Consider the following 20,748-nt stretch of genomic DNA (forward strand, 5'->3'; position numbering starts at 1 on the left):
TAAAAGTAATACAAAGTAAGTCAATAAATAAACACCAACCACAGGGTGCTAACAGAGAAAGGAAAAGGATGTACCCATTTAAGAACCGGTGATCAGGGAAAATTTCTTAGACGAAGGAGCTAGCAAGGTAGAGTGAATAGTTCATTCCAAGCAAAAGGAGGAAAAAAAATTTTTTTTTTTAAATTAACATTCCTGCTGTTCTAAAAAATATACAAATGTTTTCAATCTGAAAAGATCTTAAGTGTTCCAGAAACTAAAAGACCAGTGTTCCAGTACAAAGAGCAGGAGAAAGGCTGACCTTTGGATACCACTGGGGAGGAAGGAAGGGAATAACTGCAGGCCAGTTGAAACAATGTGAGTTTTATTAGTGGGAAACCACAGAAGGGTTTTCAGTAGAGGATTGTAATCTGTTATGTTTTATAAAATCCTCTCTGGATGCTATGGAGAATAATGGGAAAACAAATGACAGGAGCACAAGTGGGAAGAACGGTTAGGAAGTTACTGAATAAGAGACAATGCTGACTCGGAGAAAGAACAAAGGTTCAAGACCTATTTTGGAGGTAGACTTGATAAACTGGTGAGTATGTGAGTATGTGTTAGCCTGTTCATGCATTGCTATAAAGGAACACCTGAAGCTGGGTAGTTTATAAAGAAAAGAGGTTTTATTTTGGCTTACAGTTCTTCAGGCTGTACATGAAGCATAGTGCTAGCATTTGCTTCTGGTGAGGGCCTCAGGAAGCTTACTATCACAGTGGAAGGAGAAGGGGGAGCCAGCACGTCATATAGTGAGAGAGGGAGCAAGAGCAGGGTTTGGGGGAAAGGTGCCACAGTCTTCTAAACAACCATATCTCCCATGAACTCAGAATAAGAACTCACTCATTCCCAAGGGGATGGTGCTAAACCATTCATGAAATATCTGCCCTCATCATCCAATACCTCCCACAAGGCCTCACCTCCAGCAATGGAGATTACACTGCAACATGAGATTTGGAGGGGACAAATATCAAAACCACATCAGACTGAAATAATATTTTTCAAATATTTTCAATTATAAATTGTCCAGAGATACATACATATGTAGTAAAAATATAGACATGCATGGGAATGATTTAACACTGAAATCTTTATGGTTCCAAGGAAGGCCAAAGAAGGTGTAGTCAGGAAGAGGTATATATAAAGCTTCTAATCTCATTGACATTGTTTTACTTCTAGAGGTGAGATACAGAGCACTTCAACATATGTTTTAATGATGCAGGATGGGGGCAAGGAAGTGCTGGGAGGACAAGGGTGGGGGTCTCCTGGCAAGGGCTCCATCCCTGGGCCTGTGCCATCGGACCTAAATGAGGACAGGCATTTCTGTTTTTGTCCCCAAATACTGCATTTCCCAAGACCACCCTGGCCCACCATGCCCCCATCCTGTGCCTATAAAATCCCCAAGACCCTGGGGGCACAGACACAAGCGGCTGGACGTTGGGAGGAACACACCTGCAGAAGAGCACACCAACAGGCACCGGCAGACACCAGCAGGCCATCGACTGATGGAATGACACAAAGTTTGGCTGGGGAGGTTGGAGGAGAGCCCATCTGCTGGGCAGCCTGACTTCAGGGGAAAACCACCACCTTCCCCTTCTGGTCTCCCCATCCACTTCATTGAGAGCCTTGTACCCATCCTCCCAAGTCCATGTGTGATCCGATTTTTCCAGTACACCAAGGCAAGAACCCCAGGATACAGAAAGCCCTCTGTCCTTGCAATAAGGCAGAGGGTCTAATTGAGCTGATTAATACAAGCCGCCTGCGGAGAGCTAAACTGAAAGAGCACACTGTAACACACCCACCGGGCTTTCAGGAGCTGTAAGAATTCATCCCTATATGCTGCTGTAGGGTCAGATCCCCATGACCTGCCTGTCTGCATGTACCCCCTAGAGGTTGGAGCAGCGGGGCACCGAAAAAGTGAGCCACACTCCCATCACATGCTCTGCGAGGGGGATAAGGGAACTTTTCCCATTTTAACATTGCTTTCTTGTATGTTTTAAATATTTAATCATACATTTTTAAAAAATTGTCTAGTCATTTTATTCAATCAATGTACACAGTTTAACTGCTATGGGTTTTTCTGCACCAAAAAATACTATGAAGTAACTTTAATGAGATTGCTGGGTCAAATCGTATTTCTAGTTCTAGATTCTTCAGGAATCGCCACACTCTCTTCCACAATGGTTGAACTAATTTACACTCCCACCAACAGTGTAAAAGCGTTCCTATTTCTCCACATCCTCTCCAGCATCTGGTGTTTCCTGACTTTTAATGATCGCCATTCTAACTGGCGTGAAATGTTCTCATTGTGGTTTATTGAGTTATTCCAACTCATGAGGAAACGGACAATTTTTATTAGGAAAAAAAAAATCTTATAACTTGAAGTCAGTGATCCTTGCTCTGATCATGAGAACGAAACACACAACTGAATATAGTGAAGGTTGTTTAACAGGTCTAAGTCTTTGTGAATCTTCAAAGTAATATGGATCTGGTTTTATTAGAGCAAAATATCACTTCTATTTTTAGAAATAAATATATACCCTTATTTAAAAGCATTGGTTTTGACATGCTTACTCTCCTGTTGTTCATCTTCCATAATTATTCCACTCTATTTTTTATTTAGAGATGCAAATATTGACCTTAAATATTCCCACATATCCAAACCTGCTTCTAGAATAAACACTGCAGAGCTATTGCAATCTGAGCATTGCCAGAATAAAGCAGATAAAAATAACATTCTCCAGTCACTTCACAAAATCATCTGTTTACAAGATGCTCCTGGAAGGGTAGAAACCACAAAACCAGCCACCCTGCTCTCTCACTACCACATTAAATGAGAACACGTAATTAATAAAACGTACCCCAGCTGATCCATCAATCCTGTTGCGGCTACCTTTGAAACTTGTCCAGAATCCAACCACTGTCACTACCTTGGTCCAAGCAATCATCTCCCACCCAAATTACTGCAATTGCCTCCTACCTTGTCTCCAACTTCTCTCCTTTAACTCCCCACAATCTTTGTTCAACAATGAAACTGCAGTGATCAGAATAAAATTGTATCAGTGTATGACACTCCTATGCTCAAATCCCGCCAATGGTTTCCTATCTCAGATCAGTAAAACCTAGTCTTTACAATGGTCAAAAAAGTTCCTGTTATGGTTGGGTGTGGTAGCTCATGCCTGTAATTACAGGACTTTGAAAGCTGAGGCAGGAGAATTGCTGGCTCAGGGGTTTAAGGCCAACCTGGGTAATATAGGGAGCCCTTGTCATTTTTAAAAATAAAAATAAATTAGCTGGGCATGGTGGCACACCCCTGTGGTCCCAGCTGCTTGGGAGGTTGAAGTGTAAGAATCACTTGAGCCTGCAGTGAACCATGATCGTGCCACCGCACTCCAGCCTGGGCAACAAAGTGAAACCCCCATCTCAAAAATAATAATAATAAAAATTTAAAAAGGACCTACTAATATTTACTGTATCTTTTCCTTCCTTTATTTTCCTCCATAGCACTTTTTATTTCTGGTTATATATTCTACTAAGTCATTTGCTTATTATCTGTCTCGTCCACAAGGTCAAAAATATTATGAGGGCAAGAATTTTACCCGCTTTTTACTTTTTGTTTATCCCTCAACTGCAATGGTGCTAGGGACTTGGTTAGATTTAAGTTTATGTAAATTTATTTATTTCACAAATGTTGAATGAATGAATGGATGTTCCTCTAAAAGTCATAAGAAGCACAGACAATGGTTCTGCCATTTTGAGATTTCTCCCTTTCTCTGTAATATCAAAATTAATAAAAGCACAAGACAGAATTATAAGTCAACTGATATAAGAACCATAAGGATTCTTGTAGGTGAGAAAGAGTTGGGGTCCAGAAATGAGATTTTAGAGAGACTTTTTCTGGCACTGAAAATTTCTGTTGATAAGTATAACTTTATAATAGTCTGTACGGTTTTTAATGGTTTAGTCAATGCATAATTTTCTCTACATTTGTGGCCAACTACAACTGCTAGAGTTTTCAGAAACATTTATATTTATGTCAGAGACTTTAAAAAATTTTTTAATTTAATTAAATTTTATTATACTTTTACTTTAAGTTCTGGGATACATGTGCAGAATGTACAGGTTTGTTACATAGGTATACATGTGCTATGGTGGTTTGCTGCACCCATCAACTCATCATCTACATTAGGTATTACTCCTAATGTTATCCCTCCTCTTGCCCCACACCACCTGACAGGCCCCGGTGTGTGATGATCCCTTCCCTGTGTCCATGTATTCTCACTGTTCAACTCCCACTTATGAGTGAGAACATGCGGTATTTGATTTTCTGTTCATGTGTTAGTTTGTTGAGAATGATGGTTTCCAGCTTCATCCACGTCACTGCAAAGGACATGAACTCATTCTTTTTCATGGCTGCATAGTATTCCATGGTGTATATGTGCTACATTTTCTTTATCCAGTCTATCATTGATGGGTATTTGGGTTGGTTCCAAGTCTTTGCCATTGTGAATAGTGCTGCACTAAACATATGTGTGCATGTGTCTTTATAGTAGAATGATATTTAATCCTTTGGGTATATACCCAGTAATGGGATTGGTGGCTCAAATGGTATTTCTGGTTCTATTTCCTTGAGGAATGTCTTCCACAATGGTTGAACTAATTTACACTCCCACCAACAATGTAAAAGCATTCCTATTTCTCCACATCCTCTCCAGAATCTATTGTTTCCTGACTTTTTAATGACTGTCATTCTAACTGGCGTGAAATGTTATCTCATTGTGGTTTTGATTTGCATTTCTCTAATGACCAGTGATGATGAGCTTTTTTTCTTATGTTTGTTGGATGCATAAATGTCTTCTTTTCAGAAGTGTCTGTTCATATCCTTCGTCCACTTTTTGATGGGGTTGTTTTTTTCTTGTAAATTTGTTTAAGTTCCTTGTAGATTCCTGATATTAACCCTTTGTCAGATGAATAGATTGTAAATTTTCTCCCATTCTGTAGGTTGCCTGTTCACTCTGATGACAGTTTTCTTTTGCTGTGCAGAAGCTCTTTAGTTTCATTAGATCCCATTTGTCAATTTTGGCTTTTGTTGACATTGCTTTTGATACTTTAGTCATGAAGTCTTTGCCCATGCCTATGTCCTGAATTGTATTGCCTGAGTTGTCTTCTAGGGTTTTTATGGTTTTAGGTCTTACGTTTTAAGTCTTTAATCCATCTTGAGATAATTTTTCTATAAGGTGTAAGGAAGGGGTCCAATTCCAGTTTTCTGCATATGGCTAGCCAGTTTTCCCAATAGCATTTATTATACAGGGAATCCTTTCCCCATTGCTTGCTTTGTCAGGTTTGTCAAAGATCAGATGGTTGTAGATGTGTGCTGTTATTTCTGAGGAGACTCTGTTCTGTTCCATTGGTCTATATCTCTGTTTTGGTACTAGTACCATGCTGTTTTGGTTACTGTAGCCTTGTTGTATAGTTTGAAGTCAGGTGCCATGATGCCTTCAGATTTGTTCTTCTTGCTTAGGACTGTCTTGGATATACAGACTCTTTTTTGGTTCCATATGAAATTTAAACTCATTTTTTTCTAATTCTGTGAAGAAAGTCAATGGTAGCTTGATGGGAATAGCATTGAATCTATATATTACTTTGGCAGTATGGCCATTTTCATGATATTGATTCTTCCTATCCATGAGCATGGAATGTTTCTCCATTTGTTTGTGTCCTTTCTTATTTCCTTAAGCAGTGGTTTGTAGTTCTCCTTGAAGAGGTCCTTCACATCCCTTGTAAGTTGTATTCCTAGGTATTTCATTCTCTTTGTAGCAATTGTGAATGAGAGTTCACTCATGATTTGGCTCTCTGTTTGTCTGTTATTGGCCTATAGGAATGCTTTCGATTTTTGCACTTTGATTATGTATTCTGAGACTTTACTGAAGTTACTTATCAGCTTAAGGAGATTTTGGGCCTAGACGACGGGGTTTTCTAAATATACAATCACACCGTCTGCAAACAGAGACAATTTAACTTCCACTCTTCTTATTTGAATACCCTTTATTTCTTTCTCTTGTCTGATTGCCTCGGCCAGAACTTCCAATAATATGTTGAATAGGAGTGGTGAGAGAGGGCATCCTTGTCTTGTGCTGGTTTTCAAAGGGAATGCTTCCAGCTTTTTGCCCATTCAGTATGATATTGGTTGCGGGTTTGTCATAAATAGCTCTTATTAACATGTTCCACCAATACCTAGTTTATTGAGAGTTTTTAGCATGGAGGGGTGTTGAATTTTATCAAAGGCCTTTTCTGAATCTATTGAGATAATCATGTGGTTTTTGCCATTGGTTCTATTTATGCGATGGATTGCGTTTATTGATTTGCATATGTTGAACCAACCTTGCATCCCAGGGATGAAGTCAACTTGATAGTGGTGGATAAGCTTTTTGATGTGCTGCTGGATTCAGTTTGCCAGTATTTTATTGAGGATTTTTGCATTGATGTTAATCAGGGATATTGGCCTGAAGTTTTCTTTTTTTGTTTTGACTCTGCCAGGTTTTGGTATCAGGATAATGCTGGCCTCATAAAATGAATTAGGGAGGAGTCCCTCTTTTTCTTTTGTTTGGAATAGTTTCAGAAGGAATGGGACCAGCTCTTCTTTGTACATTTGGTAGAATTCAGCTGTGAATCTGTCTGGTCCTGGGGTTTTTTGGTTGGTAGGCTATTAATTACTGCCTCAATTTCAGAACTTGTTATTGGTCTATTCAGGGATTCGATTTCTTCCTGGTTTAGTCTTGGGAGGGTGTATGTGTCCAGGAATTTATCCATTTCTTCTAGATTTTCTAGTTTATTTGTGCAGAGGTGTTTATAGTATTCTCTGATGGTAGTTTGTATTTCTGTGGGATCAGTGGTGATATGCCCTTTATCATTTTTGTGTCTATTTGATTCTTCTGTCTTTTCTTCTTTATTAGTCCAGCTAGCAGTCTATCTATTTTGTTAATCTTTTCAAAAAACCAGCTCCTGGATTCAATGATTTTTTTTTTTTTTTTTTTTTTTTTTGGAGATGGAGTCTCATTCTATCACCCATGCTGGAGTGTAGTGGTGTGACCTTGGCTCACTGCAACCTCTGCCTCCTGGGTTCAAGCGATTCTCCTGCCTCTGGCTCCCAAGTAGCTGGAACTACAGGTGCCCACCACCACGCCAGCTAATTTTTTTTGTATTTTTAGTAGAGATGAGGTTTTGCCATGTTGGCCAGGCTGCTCTCAAACTCCTGACCTCAGGTGATCTGCCCACCTCGGCATTCCAAGGTGCTGGGATTACAGGGGTGAACCACTGCACCTGGCCAGATTCACTGATTTTTTTGAAGGGTTTTTCATGTTTCTAACTCCTTCAGTTCTGCTCTGATGTTAGTTATTTCATGTCTTCTAGCTTTGAATTTATTTGTTCTTGCTTCTCTAGTTCTTTTAATTGTGATTTAGGGTGTTGATTTTAGATCTTTCCTGATTTCTATTGTGGGCATTTAGTGCTATAAATTTCCCTCTAAACACTGCTTTAGCTGTGTCCCAGAAATTCTGGTACGTTGTGTCTTTGTTCTTATTGTTTGAAAGAACTTATTTATTTCTGCCTTAATGTCATTATTTACCCAGCAGTCATTCAGGAACAGGTTGTTCAGTTTCTACGTAGTTGTGTGGTTTTGTGTGATTTTCTTAATCCTGAGTTCTAATTTGATTCATTGCACTGTGGTCTGAGAGACTGTTACTTATGATTTCCGTTCCTTTGTATTTGCTGAGGAGTGTTTTACTTCCAATTTTGTGGTCAATTTTAGAATAAGTGTGATGTGGTGCTGAGAAGAATGTATATTCTGTTGATTTGGGGTAGAGAGTTCTGTAGATGTCTACTGGGTCAGCTTGGTCCAGAGGGGAGTTCAAGTCCTGCATATCATTGTTAATTTTCTGTCTCATTGATCTAATAATGACAGTGGGGGTGTTAAAATTTCCATTATTGTGTGGGAGTCTAAGTCTCTTTGTAGGTCTCTAAAAACTTGCTTTGTAAATCTGGGTGCTCCTGTTTTGGGTGCATATGTATTTAGGATAGTTAGCTCTTCTTGTTGCACTGATCCCTTTACCATTATGTAATGCCCTTATCTTTTGTGATCTTTGTTGGTTTAGCCTGTTTTATCAGAGACTAGGATTGCAACCCCAGTTTTCTTTTTTCTTTTTTGAGACGGAGTCTCGCTCTGTCACCCGGGCTGGAGTGTGGTGGCTGGATCTCAGCTCACTGCAAGATCTGCCTCCCGGGTTTACGCCATTCTCCTGCCTCAGCCTCCCGAGTAGCTGGGACTACAGGCGCCCGCTACCTCGCCCGGCTAGTTTTTTTTTGTAGTTTTTAGTAGAGACGGGGTTTCACTGTGTTACCCAGGATGGTCTCGATCTCCTGACCTCGTGATCTGCCCGTCTCGGCCTCCCAAAGTGCTGGGATTACAGGCTTGAGCCACCGCGCCCGGCCGCAACCCCAGTTTTCTTTTCTTCTTCTTTTTTTTTTTTTTTGCTTTCCATTTGCTTGGTAGATATTCCTCCATCCCTTTATTTTGAGCCTATGTGTGTCTTTGCATGTGAGATTGTTCTCCTGAACAGAGCACACCAATGGGTCTTGACTCTTTATCCAATTTGTCAGTCTGTGTCTTTTAATTGGGGCATTTAGCCCATTTACATTTAAGGTTAATTTTGTTATATGTGAATTTGATCCTGCCATATGATGCTAGCTGGTTATTTTGTCCATTAGTTGATGCATTATCTTCATAGTGTTGATGGTCTTTACAATTTGGTATGTTTTTGCAGTGGCTGCTACTGGTTTTTCCTTTCCATATTTAGTGCTTCCTTCAAGAGCTCTTGTAAGGCAGGCCTGGTGGTGACAAAATCTCTCAGCATTTGCTTGTCTGTAAAGGATTTTATTTCTTCTTTGCTTATGAAGCTTAGTTTGGCTGGATATGAAATTCTGGTTGAAAATTATTTCTTTAAGGACGTTAAAAATTGGCCCCCACTCTCTTCTAGCTTGTAGGGTTTCTGCAGAGAGATCCTAGTCTGATGGGCTTCCCTTTGTGGGTAACCTGACCTTTATCTCTAGCTGCCCTTAACATTTTTTCCTTCATTTCAACATTGGTGAATCTGACAATTATGTGTCTTGTGGTTGCTCTTTGCGGGGTTCCACAGAGGAATAGTATCTCTGTGGAGTTCTCTGTATTTCCTGAATTTGAATATTTGCCTGTCTTGCTAGGCTGGGGAAGTTCTCTTGGATAATATCCTGAAGTGTGTTTTCCAACTTGGTTCCACTCTCCCCGTCACTTTCAGGTACATCAGTCAAACACACGTTTGGTCTTTTCACAGTCCCATATTTCTTCGAGGCTTTGTTTGTTCCTTTTCATTCTTTGTTCTCTAATCTTGTCTTCTTGTTTTATTTCATTAAGTTGATCTTCAATCTCTGATATTCTTTCTTCCACCTGATCAATTTGGCTATTGATACTTGTGTATGCTTCACAAAGTTCTTGTGCTGTGTTTTTCAGCTCCATCAGGTCACTTTTATTCTTTTCTAAACTAGTTATTCTACTTGGCAGTTTCTGTAACCTTTTGTCAAGGTTCTTGGCTTCCTCGCACTGTGTTAGAACATGCTTCTTTAGCTCAAAGGAGTTTGTTATTACCCACCTTCTGAAGCCTCCTTCTTTCAATTCGACAAACTCATTCTCCATCTAGTTTTGTTCTGTTGCTGGCAAGGAGTTGTGATCCTTTGGAGAAGAGGCGTTCTGGTTTTTGGAATTTTCAGCCTTTTTGCGCTGGTTTTTCCTCATCTTCGTGGATTTATCTATCTTTGGTCTTTGACGCTGGTGACCTTTGGATGGGATTTTTGCGTGGGTGTCCTTTTTGTTGATGTTGATGCTATTGCTTTCTGTTTGTTAGTTTTCCTTCTAACAGTCAGGCCCCTCTTCTGCAGGTCTGCTGGAGTTTGCTGGAGGTCTATTCCAGAACTTGTTTGCCTGGCTATCACCAGCAGAGCCTTCAGAACAGCAAAGACTGCTGTCTGCTCCTTCCTCTGGAAGCTTCATCCCAGAGGCACACCTGCCAGATGCCAGCCAGAGCTCTCCTGTATGAGGTATCTGTCACCCCTCCACAGAGGTGTCTGCCAGTCAGGTGGCATAGGTATCAGGGACCCACTTGAGGAGGCAGTCTGTCCCTTAGTAGAGTTCATGCACTGTGCTGGGAGATCCACTGTTCCCTTCAGAGCTGGCAGGCTGGAATGTTTAAGTCTGCTGAAGCTGCGCCCACAGCTGCCCCTTCCTCCAGGTGCTCTGTCCCAGGGAGATGGGAGTTTTATCTATAAGCCTCTGACTAGGGCTGCTGCCTTTCTTTCAGAGATGCCCTGCCCAGAGAGCATGAATCTAGAGAGGTGGTATGGCTACAGCAGCTTTGCTGCACTGTGGTGGGTTCCACAACTAGTTTGAATTTCCTGGAGGCTTTGTTTACACTGTGAGGGGAAAACCACCTACTCAAGCCTCAGTAATGGTGGATACCCCTCCCTGCACCAAGCTCAAGCATCCCAGCTCGACTTCAGACTGCTGTGCTGGCAGTGAGAATTTCAAGCCAGTGAATCTTAGCTTGTTGGGCCCCATGCGGGTGGGTTCTGCTGAGACAGATCACTCAGTTCCCTGGCTTCAGCCCCCTTTCCAGGGGAGTGAACAGTTCTGTCTCACTGGCATTCCACACACCACTGGGGTAAAACAAAACAAAACAAAACAAACAAACAAAAGAAACCTCCTGCAGCTAGCTTGGTGTCTGCCCAAGTGACTGCCCAGTTTTGTGCTTGAAACTCAGGGCCCTGGTGGTGTAGGCACCCGAGGGAATCTCCCAGTCTGTAGGTTGCGAAGATCAAGGGAAAATTGTAGCATCTGGGCTGGATAGCACTGTCCCTCATGGCAGAGTCCTTCACAGCTTCCCTCGGCTGAGTGAGGGGAATTCCTAGACCCCTTGTGCTTCCCGAGTGAGGTGACGCCCCACCCTGCTTCTGCTCACCCTTCGTGGGCTGCACCCACTATCTAACCAGTCCCAGTGAGATGAACTGGGTACCTCAGTTGAAAATGCAGAAATCACCCGCCTGCTGCACTGGTCTCATTGGGAGCTGCAGATCAGAGCTTTTCCTTTTTTGGCCATCTTGCCAGCTCCCCTACGTCAGAGTCTTAATCTTGCTTGTATTAAGCTCATTCTGATGAGTTTTTTATGGGGGAGAATGGGCATATAGAGGGAGAATATTGTGTAATAAATAATGAATCTATTTCAGATAACAACTTCTGAAGACTGCTTTGAAAGAATTATTATCCCTGGTGATATTTAATCAAATATCGTAGTACTGTCATTTTTTCATCATCCTGAGAAGAAAAGAGAAGCAGAAGATACATTCTAATTTGAAGGGTCAATGATTTCCTTAAATTTCATGAAAATACCAAGTTACTATATAAAACTGAACATATTTGGTACTCTAAAAATTGAACTATCTGGGAAGAGTCAACTTCAAACACCGGCTGTCAGTTATTCCGTGAAGACTAAAAGAAATACCGGTATTTTCCTTATGTCTTTTGAAAGAATGTGGAGGAGAAGCAAAAAACACTTCTAGAGAAGTACTTGAATCACTACTGAAAAAGGAAATAGAATGAAGCGAATCACTACTGAAAAAGGAAATAGAATGAAGCTCCCATTAAGGTCACTCACTTAAAATTTTGCTTTTACCAAAGAAGCATCTCAACCACTGGGTGGTGGAGGGGAAGGTGATTAGAAACCTAGATAATTGAAGAAATTAAGAAGCAACTAAACAGGCTATACAGATGAATGGAGCAGACTGCAGGGCAATATTATTATTAATTGAATATTTACTGTATAGTAGGCATAGTACTTAAGTACTTGATGCCATAATCTCATCTAATTCTTACACTAAAGCTGAGAGACAGGTATTGTTAGTCTCATTATACAAATAAAGAAAATGAGATATACATAGGTCAAGTAACTTGAACATGGCTGTCTAGGAGAGATTGACTACAAAGTCCAATATCCTAACCCAAATGTCATACTGTCTCTACATTGCTCTCTGTAAGACTGAAAATACTTTGCTGGATTTTCCCCATCATAGTAACTTCCCTCATAAAAGCACTAAAGGGAGTCTGCTTTTAGATCCAATTCTTAGTTTTCAATCTGTCTGTATGCAACTTCAAAGATCAAGTGACTCATTCCAATCACCAAATGAGTTTCATTTTGTTGCATACTCACGGACTCTAATCTAACCCATTATCTGCGATCTAAAAACAAAACAAAACAGAACAAAACCTTGCCCTTGATCACAAGAAAGATCTTTATTGAATAAAAACAACTCAAAGTTAATGCTCATGCTACCTTAGAAGACTGTTTGACAGTATCCATTAAAGCTGAATGTATGTACATCCTAACCCAACAATTCTGCTCCTTAGTGTGTACTCACAGAAGTGCATAGGTACGTTAACCAAAAGACAAGTTCAAGAAAGTTCACAGGATTCACATGGAGCACTATTCATAATGGCCTTCTGGAAACTAGAAACAACTCAAATAACCATCAACAATAGAATGGGAGAATGGAAAACCAAACTATGCCTAAATGCAATGATATGGTTGAATCTTACAAACATAATGATGAGTGAAAAAAGTTAGACAGAAAATAGTTCGTATTGTACGATTTCATATACATAAAGTTCCAGAACAAGCAAAGCTAAACTATGGCATTAAAAGTCAGGAAAGTGATTACTCTTCAGAGTGTAGTTACTGGAAAAGTGCAGTGAAGGGAAAGAGGGTTTCTGAAATGCAGATAATGTTCCTTTTTGTTCTTTTTTAAATCTGGGTGCTGGTTACTTTATTATGTCCATTTTTTGAAAAATCATTAAGTTCTACATTAATTTTTGCACATTTTCTTTTATCTGTTGTTATACTTCAATAAAAAGTTATTTTAAAGACTGCAATGTTTTATTCTTGGTAGGTTAATAGCATAATATTTACACTATAAATGTAATACTATTAGACTTTTATCTTGCTAACCAGATAAAGGCAGATAATAAGATATAGGTTTGTTTTTTTAAAAATGATTTTTATTTCAGTTACTGACTAAAAGACAATCAAAAGAGATTTCACTCATCTTAATATAAGAAAATGTTTTTAAACTCTAGTTTCAAATCCCATTCCCATCCATCATTCTGGAATTAACTAACCCATGTTATTGTAATTCAGGTTTAAGCAAATATTTTAAATAAAACTATTAATAATTAGCAGTTGTTCACTCAAGCTGCATTGTCAAGGTCTATAAAATTCTTCTCTTTTCTGCTAAATTAGCTTTATTGCTTAACCTCAGAATGGATGAAGAAAACTTTAAAATAATATAGCTTAGGAAAGCATGTCATGATACGTCTTCTAAGCATAAAGTTTCAAACTCAACGTCTTTCTTTTTCGCTTTGCAATAGGATCTTTGAGTAAACATGTTGCATGTGTTAAAAATCAGAATGTAAAACTCTGAAAAGTCAACACTTTTCTACCTGAGAGTTTCCCGTCCTTCCATTTATAACTAAACATTGAGTCGTAACCTCAAAATTTAAATTGTTTTCTTAAAAACAGAGAATATGACAAAAACAAATACCTATGGATTATCTATTTAAGACTGTGTTACCAATTCTTAGAGTATGTCATCACATATGAAATAATAGCTTTTGATATAAATATTTTATTAACTACAAGAAGGAAAGGGGCAAAAAGAAAACACAGACATGCAGGAAATAAAAGTTTATTTAAAAATTTCCTTTGTAAAATAATTCTTGACAAAGATGAGTTAGTGGAAAGAATAAATATCCTGAGGCACACTACAATATTGTTTCCAATAGGTTATTCTGAAAAGCAATTTTACTGTTAAAGGATGTTACCATTTACTTCCCTGAATATCATGATGCTATGATTACAACCTATGTTTTGAAAAGTTTTCCAACTTCCTTAAACAGCTGTAGAGTACAGGTTTAAGGGGAGAAAAAGTAGTAACTATGATGTTCTTATTAATATTAATGAACATTATGACCTTTCAAACACTGATTTTAAGTCACAGTTGACAAGTGATGGGAAGGCTAATAAATTTACTTATCTTTTTTGTAGCATAAACTGCTAGTTTTCTTAACTGACATTAGAAATTCATGTATCTTCAAGATAAAATTTGAATCTAGGTTCCAGAAAACCCATGGACAATGTTCCAATGCCATGGGTGCCACCATTCAGGCAGACAACTTTAGAAAGTCACCATCCCAGTGAACTGAAGGGCAGAGATACCACTCTATGAAAAGTGGTTGAGAAATCACATTTAGTTGGTTATGATTAAGCACATTAATTTTATTCCCTTTTCTATAATGAACACTATAGAACCAATCTAGTATGAAATTAATCTCTTTCTGCAAAAATTGTGAAGCAATAATAAATATTTGCAAGCTCATACTATATATAATTCAAAAACTGTTAAAATGTCATATCCCCACTTTCCTATTTTTATGAAATACCATGAAATACTAAACTCAGCTCAGTACCTAAAAAGTCTATGAATATTTATCAAAACTTTTAGCATTAGCTTATTTTAATATTCTAGAACTCAAAGATGTGAATTTGGTTTATACTTTCAAAGAGCATTGCCCTATAAAATAGCGGAGTTGGAACTGTTCACTATACTAATTTTGATAATCAGGTAGAGTTTTTGGTACAAATGACCAAATATGCTTTGTGAATATTGTGATCACACCATGTTGACTTTGAATAAAGTTTCAGCTCCAAGTTCCGAATTCTTCCTTTAAGATACATTTAGAAATGCATTTTACAAATTTGTAAGTAAAACAAGTCGGAGAATTAACATATTATAGATCAGATCCTCTAGCTGTTATGTATTCAGGATTTGGAAACCTATTCTGCGAGTGCGGCAAGTCACTGAACCCTTCTATATCAAAGTACAGTACAAATGATTAAAACTCTTACATGCTTACAAACGCCCTGTGACCTTCAGGTATTATGCAAGTACTAACTAAAGCCATTGAAGAGCAAAAGACCAGCCTTGCCTGCATATATAACTGTTACTGTTTTAGTAGGCTGAGAAGTAATATTTTTATGCTTTATATAGCTTATACATTGCATCTTTTAAAATCTTATGTTTAAATTTAAACTTCTAATTCCTAGTGTGAATAAAATCATTAGACTTTCCCTTTAAGAAAGAGGAATCTGGCAGGACTCAGTGGCTCATGCCTGTAACCTCAGCACTTTGGGAGGCTGAGTTTGAGACCAGCCTGGCCAGCGTGGTGAAACCCCATTTCTACTAAAAATACAAAAAATTAGCTGGGCATGGTAGTGTGTGCCTGTAGTCCCAGCTACCCGGGAGGCTGAGGCAGGAGAATTGCTTGAACCGGCAGGTGGAGGTTGCAGTGAGTCGAGATTGTGCCACTGCACTCCAGCCTAGGTGACAGAGTGAGACTCCATCTCAAAAAAAGAAAAGAGAAAAGAAAAGACCAGACCAGACCAGAAGAGAAAAGAAAAAAGAAAAAGAAAAAGAAAGAGGAATCTTTAAACAACTCAATAACAACAGAAAAATCAACTAGCCCCATTAAAAAGCGGGCAAAAGACATAAACAGACGTTTTTTAAAAGAAGGTATACAAATGGCCAATAAGCATATGAAAAAATGTTCAACATCACTAATTATCAAATAAATGCAAATTAAAACCATAACATGATATTATCTTATGACAGTCAGAATGGCTATTATTAAAAAGTCAAAAAATAACAGATGTTAGTGAGGATGTAGAGAAAAGGGTCCACACTGCTGGTGGGAATGTAAATTAGTACAACCTCTATGAAAAACAGTATGGAGATTTCTCAAAGAATTAAAAATACAACTACCATTTGATCCAGTAATCCCACTATTGGGTATCTATCTGAAGGAAAAGAAATCATTGTATAAAAAAAGATACGTGCACTTGTATGCTTATCACAGCACTATTTATAATAGCAAAGATACGAAATCAGCGTAAGTGTCCATCAGTGGATGATTAGATAAAGAAAACATAGTATATACATACAATGTAGTATTATTCAGCCATAAAAAAGAGTAAAATCGGTCAGACGTGGTGGCTCAAGCCTGTAATCCCAGCACTTTGGGAGGCCGAGGCGGGCGGATCACGAGGTCAGGAGATCGAGATCGAGACCATCCTGGCTAACATCATGAAACCCTGACTCTACTAAAAAAATACAAAAAAATTAGCTGGGTATGGTGGTGGGTGCCTGTAGTCCCAGCTACTTGGGAAGCTGAGGCAGGAGAATGGTGTGAACCTGGGAGGCAGAGCTTGCAGTGAGCTGAGATTGCACCATTGCACTCCAGCCGGGGCAACAGAGCAAGACTCCATTTCAAAAAAAAAAAAAAGAGTAAAATCATGTCATTAGCAGCAATGTGGATGGAACTAGAGGCCATTATCTTAAGTAAAACAACTCAGAAAGTCAAATACTGCCAAATAATGTGTATACATGGACACAGAATTTGTAATAGACATTGGAGACTCACAAGGGACAGTGAGAAGGGGATAGGGGATAACAAATTAGTCAACAGGTACAATGTGCATTATTCAGGTGATGGTTACACTAAAAGCCCAGACTTAACCACTACACAACATATCCATGTAGCAAAACATCACTTGTACCCCTTAAATTTATACAAAAGAAAATTTTTTTAAAGGAAAGATGCTTACCTTAAGAAGCATAGTAGGTACAAAACTGTCTAGAGTATATATTAAGCTTATAATCACGTAGATAAGCTTATATTTTTTATTAGTCCTGCTTTTTAAGATAGCTGTATTTTATATACATTTATACTGTCATTGAAAATATACACTTCTTATCTGGCAAATTCCCCATTACTGCTAAGATTGTCAAACATTTTGACGAGCAATATAAGCTGTATACATGCATAATACTGTTTATTTCTTTAAAAGAGTAAAGTAAATAAAGATAGCCACCTAAGGAACTAAATGCAATAAAATACACAAATATAAACACCTAAGAAATTTTACAAACTAATTTTTGAAATATTCTACTGTATAAAAATATAATTATGTGACATAATAGCTTTAGTTTATCATTTGTCTCATCATTTGGCAGCAGTCCCAAACAGGATAAACAGAAAGATATCTGATGAATTGAGAAATTAGTTATTATAAAAATCTTATTTATATTCACTCTTGGAGTATAATTCATTAATATTAAAAAACACCCAATTCCAAATTCATTTATTTAACCTTAAAGGCACTGTATACTGGTAAAACATTATTACACAGATATAGAATTATTATGAATTTCATTATGCAAATTTAATCGCCCATTTCACTTTGCAGGAATTATATATGCCTTAATATTTTCATTCCTCAGAAATAATAAAATTACAATTAAAATAGTTTTTACTGAAAATTCAAATACAACTTTTTGGTCAGTGAGTATTTATGGCTTAATGTCACAGGCAAAAACAAAAGGAAGAAAATTGTAACCATTTTTAGTAGAAGCTACTTTCTATTTTGGCTTAGTGAAAGATGGGAGTCACTCTACCTCACAAAGCAGTAAGTCAATGATGTGGAACACCATGCAGAGTGGGAACTTGGCAGTAAAAAGAGTGAGAAACCACTGGGATGCATACATATGAGCTTCCAGGTTCAGATCACAAAAATGGCTATGCAGGTCCGGTAGCTGTTCCTAAAAGTCAAAGTGGAAAATTTAGGAAGAGGAGCAATGAGAAGCTTGCAGCAGAACAATGAAGTTCCTGCCACAACTACAGCTTTCTGTGATCGCTGTAACTGTCTTCTAGTATTGGTTGTCTTTTATATAACTGCGCAGAAGTGAAGACAGCAGATGAGAATTAGGGATATGACAGATAATTGAGGAAAATAAAAAGAGACTTAAGAAAGACTATCTCTTGCTCACTTGACTGTTCTTGTTTCTTGCAAAACGCTCATTCTACAAGAGCATCTGTAGTCTAATGAGTATCTTGACTCCAGGGTCAAGTCATAGCATCCCCATTCAGGGTTAATTTTTTTTTTTTTTTTTTAGATAGAGTCTTGCTCTGTCATCCAGGTTGGAGTACAGTGGCATGATCCTGGTTCACTGCAACCTCTGCCTCCCAGGTTCAAGTCATTGTCCTGCCTCAGACTTCTGAGTAGCTGAGATTACAGGCATCCTCCACCAAGCCTCGTTATTTTTTGTATTTTTTACTAGATATAGGGTTTCACCATATTAGCCTAGCTGGTCTCGAACTCCTGACCTCAAGTGATCTGCCCGCTTTGGCCTCCCAAAGTGCTGGGATTACAGGTGTGAGCCCCTGTGCCTGGGCCAGGGTTCAATTCTTAACTAGCTAGAAAAGAAATGTATCTTCTCTTTGGAAATCATCTAATGCCAACATTATCTGGGGTCTATGATGTTTCAGTATATTTTTTGAACACTTAGAAATTTCCAAAGTATGACAAACTATTTAGAAATCTGTCTTCAACATATTAAAAATGGCAAAGCAAAGAAAGTGTGCAAGGGTATAATATATAAAATTGGATATCTCCTAAAAATGCCTTTATGGTAACTTTATTTTTCCCCAATTTAAACAAGCAAATGGTTTTCAAAAGCATGAACAGCAAGGTACAAAGTATTAGCATAGTTATTACCATAACTGAAAGACAAAGGCAAAGTCATGTAATAGCCCACCTCCATTTTGTTTTCATAAATAGACCACAAAAAGAAGAATAAAAAAACAAAATAAACCATTTATTGAACTACATGCTCTCTTTGAAAAATAGCCAAATGTGCCCATTAAGTACTTCAAATGGAATGTCCAAATGCTCATTCAGTTAACTGAAAAAAAAAGTGCTAACAGAAAAATGTGGTTGAAATTCTTCATAGTACCACAAATTTGTTCTTTATTAGGTATATTTACTTGATTCTCAAAGCCCTTAGGAATACCGACCTTTGAAAATATATGAACTTTTTTGTAAATAAAAGGCAAAAAGTGAATAATCCCAAATATTTACTTGGTAAAATTAAATCGTTAAAAAGGAGCTTATTGCTTTTAATATCCATACTTACCAGATTCTTCTACACAGTCTTTTTCCTCCTTAATGCCCATTTGTCATTGTACTTATGGCTCGTTTTACATCCCTCCTTCCTTTTATTTCTTTTCAAATTTAAAGTCTTCTACCCTCCTACATTCCCTTCTCCGAATAAATTTTTCTTTTAACCTCACTGCAAATTCATCTTCTACTGCCCTGTTCTTCTACTCTTTCAGTCTCCTATTTGCTTCATTTCCCCCTTTAGACACCTACAGATCCCCTGGCAGTTCATATCAATGAGTTCCTACCAGCATCTTCTGCTCTCACATTCTACTAACCTCCTTCCTCAACCATTTTACCCTTCCCCAAGATGGAATCAATCCATCCATGTACTTCCTTCACATTTCTCTTGGATTCCCAACACCCCTTTTAGACAAAGTCACATAAACATGCCACATAGACCCATTATAAATTTAAGATTATCAACTTCGGGTAGAACTCCAAAGTTAGTTAAAAATTCCTTTTGTCAGCTCTGGTCAATCACTTTGCCTGTGGTCACAATCTTTTTTACTATGTAATATTTAGTATATATAAAAGGATGTATGTTTCTCACACACATTTGTAAATACGTATTATAAAGCACAATAACAACATTGAAATTAGGAATTATATTTAAAAAATTTTAAATATATCCCTACAGTATTTCAGATATGTTTTATTGTCTTATGAATATCTTTCCAGCTTTTCCAAGTGTTCTATGTAGACCCAAATAAGGAAGTGGTGCTAATTAGTATGGAGAAAGCTCTTAGGTATTTCAATTTTTACTCTGTAAATATCTTCATTCCTCTACAAACAATACTTGGCAATCTCTCAATGATTAAACTCATTAGATTCTCACTTCAAAGTATGTTTAATTTGAACATTTAAAATGCGAGATATTTTTAAAATAGTAAAATGGCTAAATAAACATTATGATAGACCAATGTAGATGCTGGTCTGAAACTAAATCCATTTACATTTTCTATAATATTCCATTAAACTTCTATAATTCATTATTGCTTACCAACTCTATTAGGCTTTTTCTATGACTCAACAAATCCCTGAGTGATAAAAATTCCTAATTTTTATTTACCTGCATTAGTCTCTCCAACTGGTAGAATTTGCAATGAAGATCTTCAAAGTTGTTTTTGTAGAGGTCTCTCAAACCATAGTCGTACATGATTTTCACCAAAACACAGAATGCTTGTTCCTCTGGCATCTACAGAAAAACATATACATATACAACATAAATAAGTGGCATTTTGCCAGAATGTCAGAGAAGTTCCCTCATGTTATTAGTCCTCTGCATAAGTAGCTGAAGTCCTGGAGCGAATGAAGTCCTTCAGAGCCAGTCTTTGGCAGAATGACATGACCTCCTTACTTGAGATGAATTATCCTCTTTTGTTAATTTTAATCACGTTGTCATTCATTCATTAGGCCATCTTTAAAAATAGGCAATACACTCATGATTTAAAAAACCAAAGCACACTTTGGGAGGCCAAGGCAGGTGGATCACTTAAACCCAGGAGCTCCAAACCAGCCTGACTAACAT

General features: G+C 37.9%; 2 protein-coding genes across 10 annotated transcripts in view; both read right to left on the reverse strand.

Moving 5' to 3' along the window:
• The window catches only part of CACYBP (calcyclin binding protein), a 753,822-nt gene that overhangs the window by 290,855 nt on the left and 442,219 nt on the right, over nt 1-20,748 (reverse strand). The window lies entirely within an intron of this gene.
• The window catches only part of RABGAP1L (RAB GTPase activating protein 1 like), a 790,617-nt gene that overhangs the window by 274,889 nt on the left and 494,980 nt on the right, over nt 1-20,748 (reverse strand). For all 8 annotated transcript variants that reach the window (XM_050767055.1, XM_050767059.1, XM_050767046.1 and 5 more), the window contains 2 exons: nt 20,290-20,415; nt 17,677-17,820 (listed from right to left, as the gene is read on the reverse strand). In XM_050767055.1, the coding sequence (XP_050623012.1) occupies nt 17,677-17,820; nt 20,290-20,415 (270 nt within the window). The remainder of the gene's footprint in view (nt 1-17,676; nt 17,821-20,289; nt 20,416-20,748) is intronic.

The sequence above is a fragment of the Macaca thibetana genome, chromosome 1 (assembly GCF_024542745.1).
Source record: "Macaca thibetana thibetana isolate TM-01 chromosome 1, ASM2454274v1, whole genome shotgun sequence".
NCBI classification, from domain to species: domain Eukaryota; kingdom Metazoa; phylum Chordata; class Mammalia; order Primates; family Cercopithecidae; genus Macaca; species Macaca thibetana.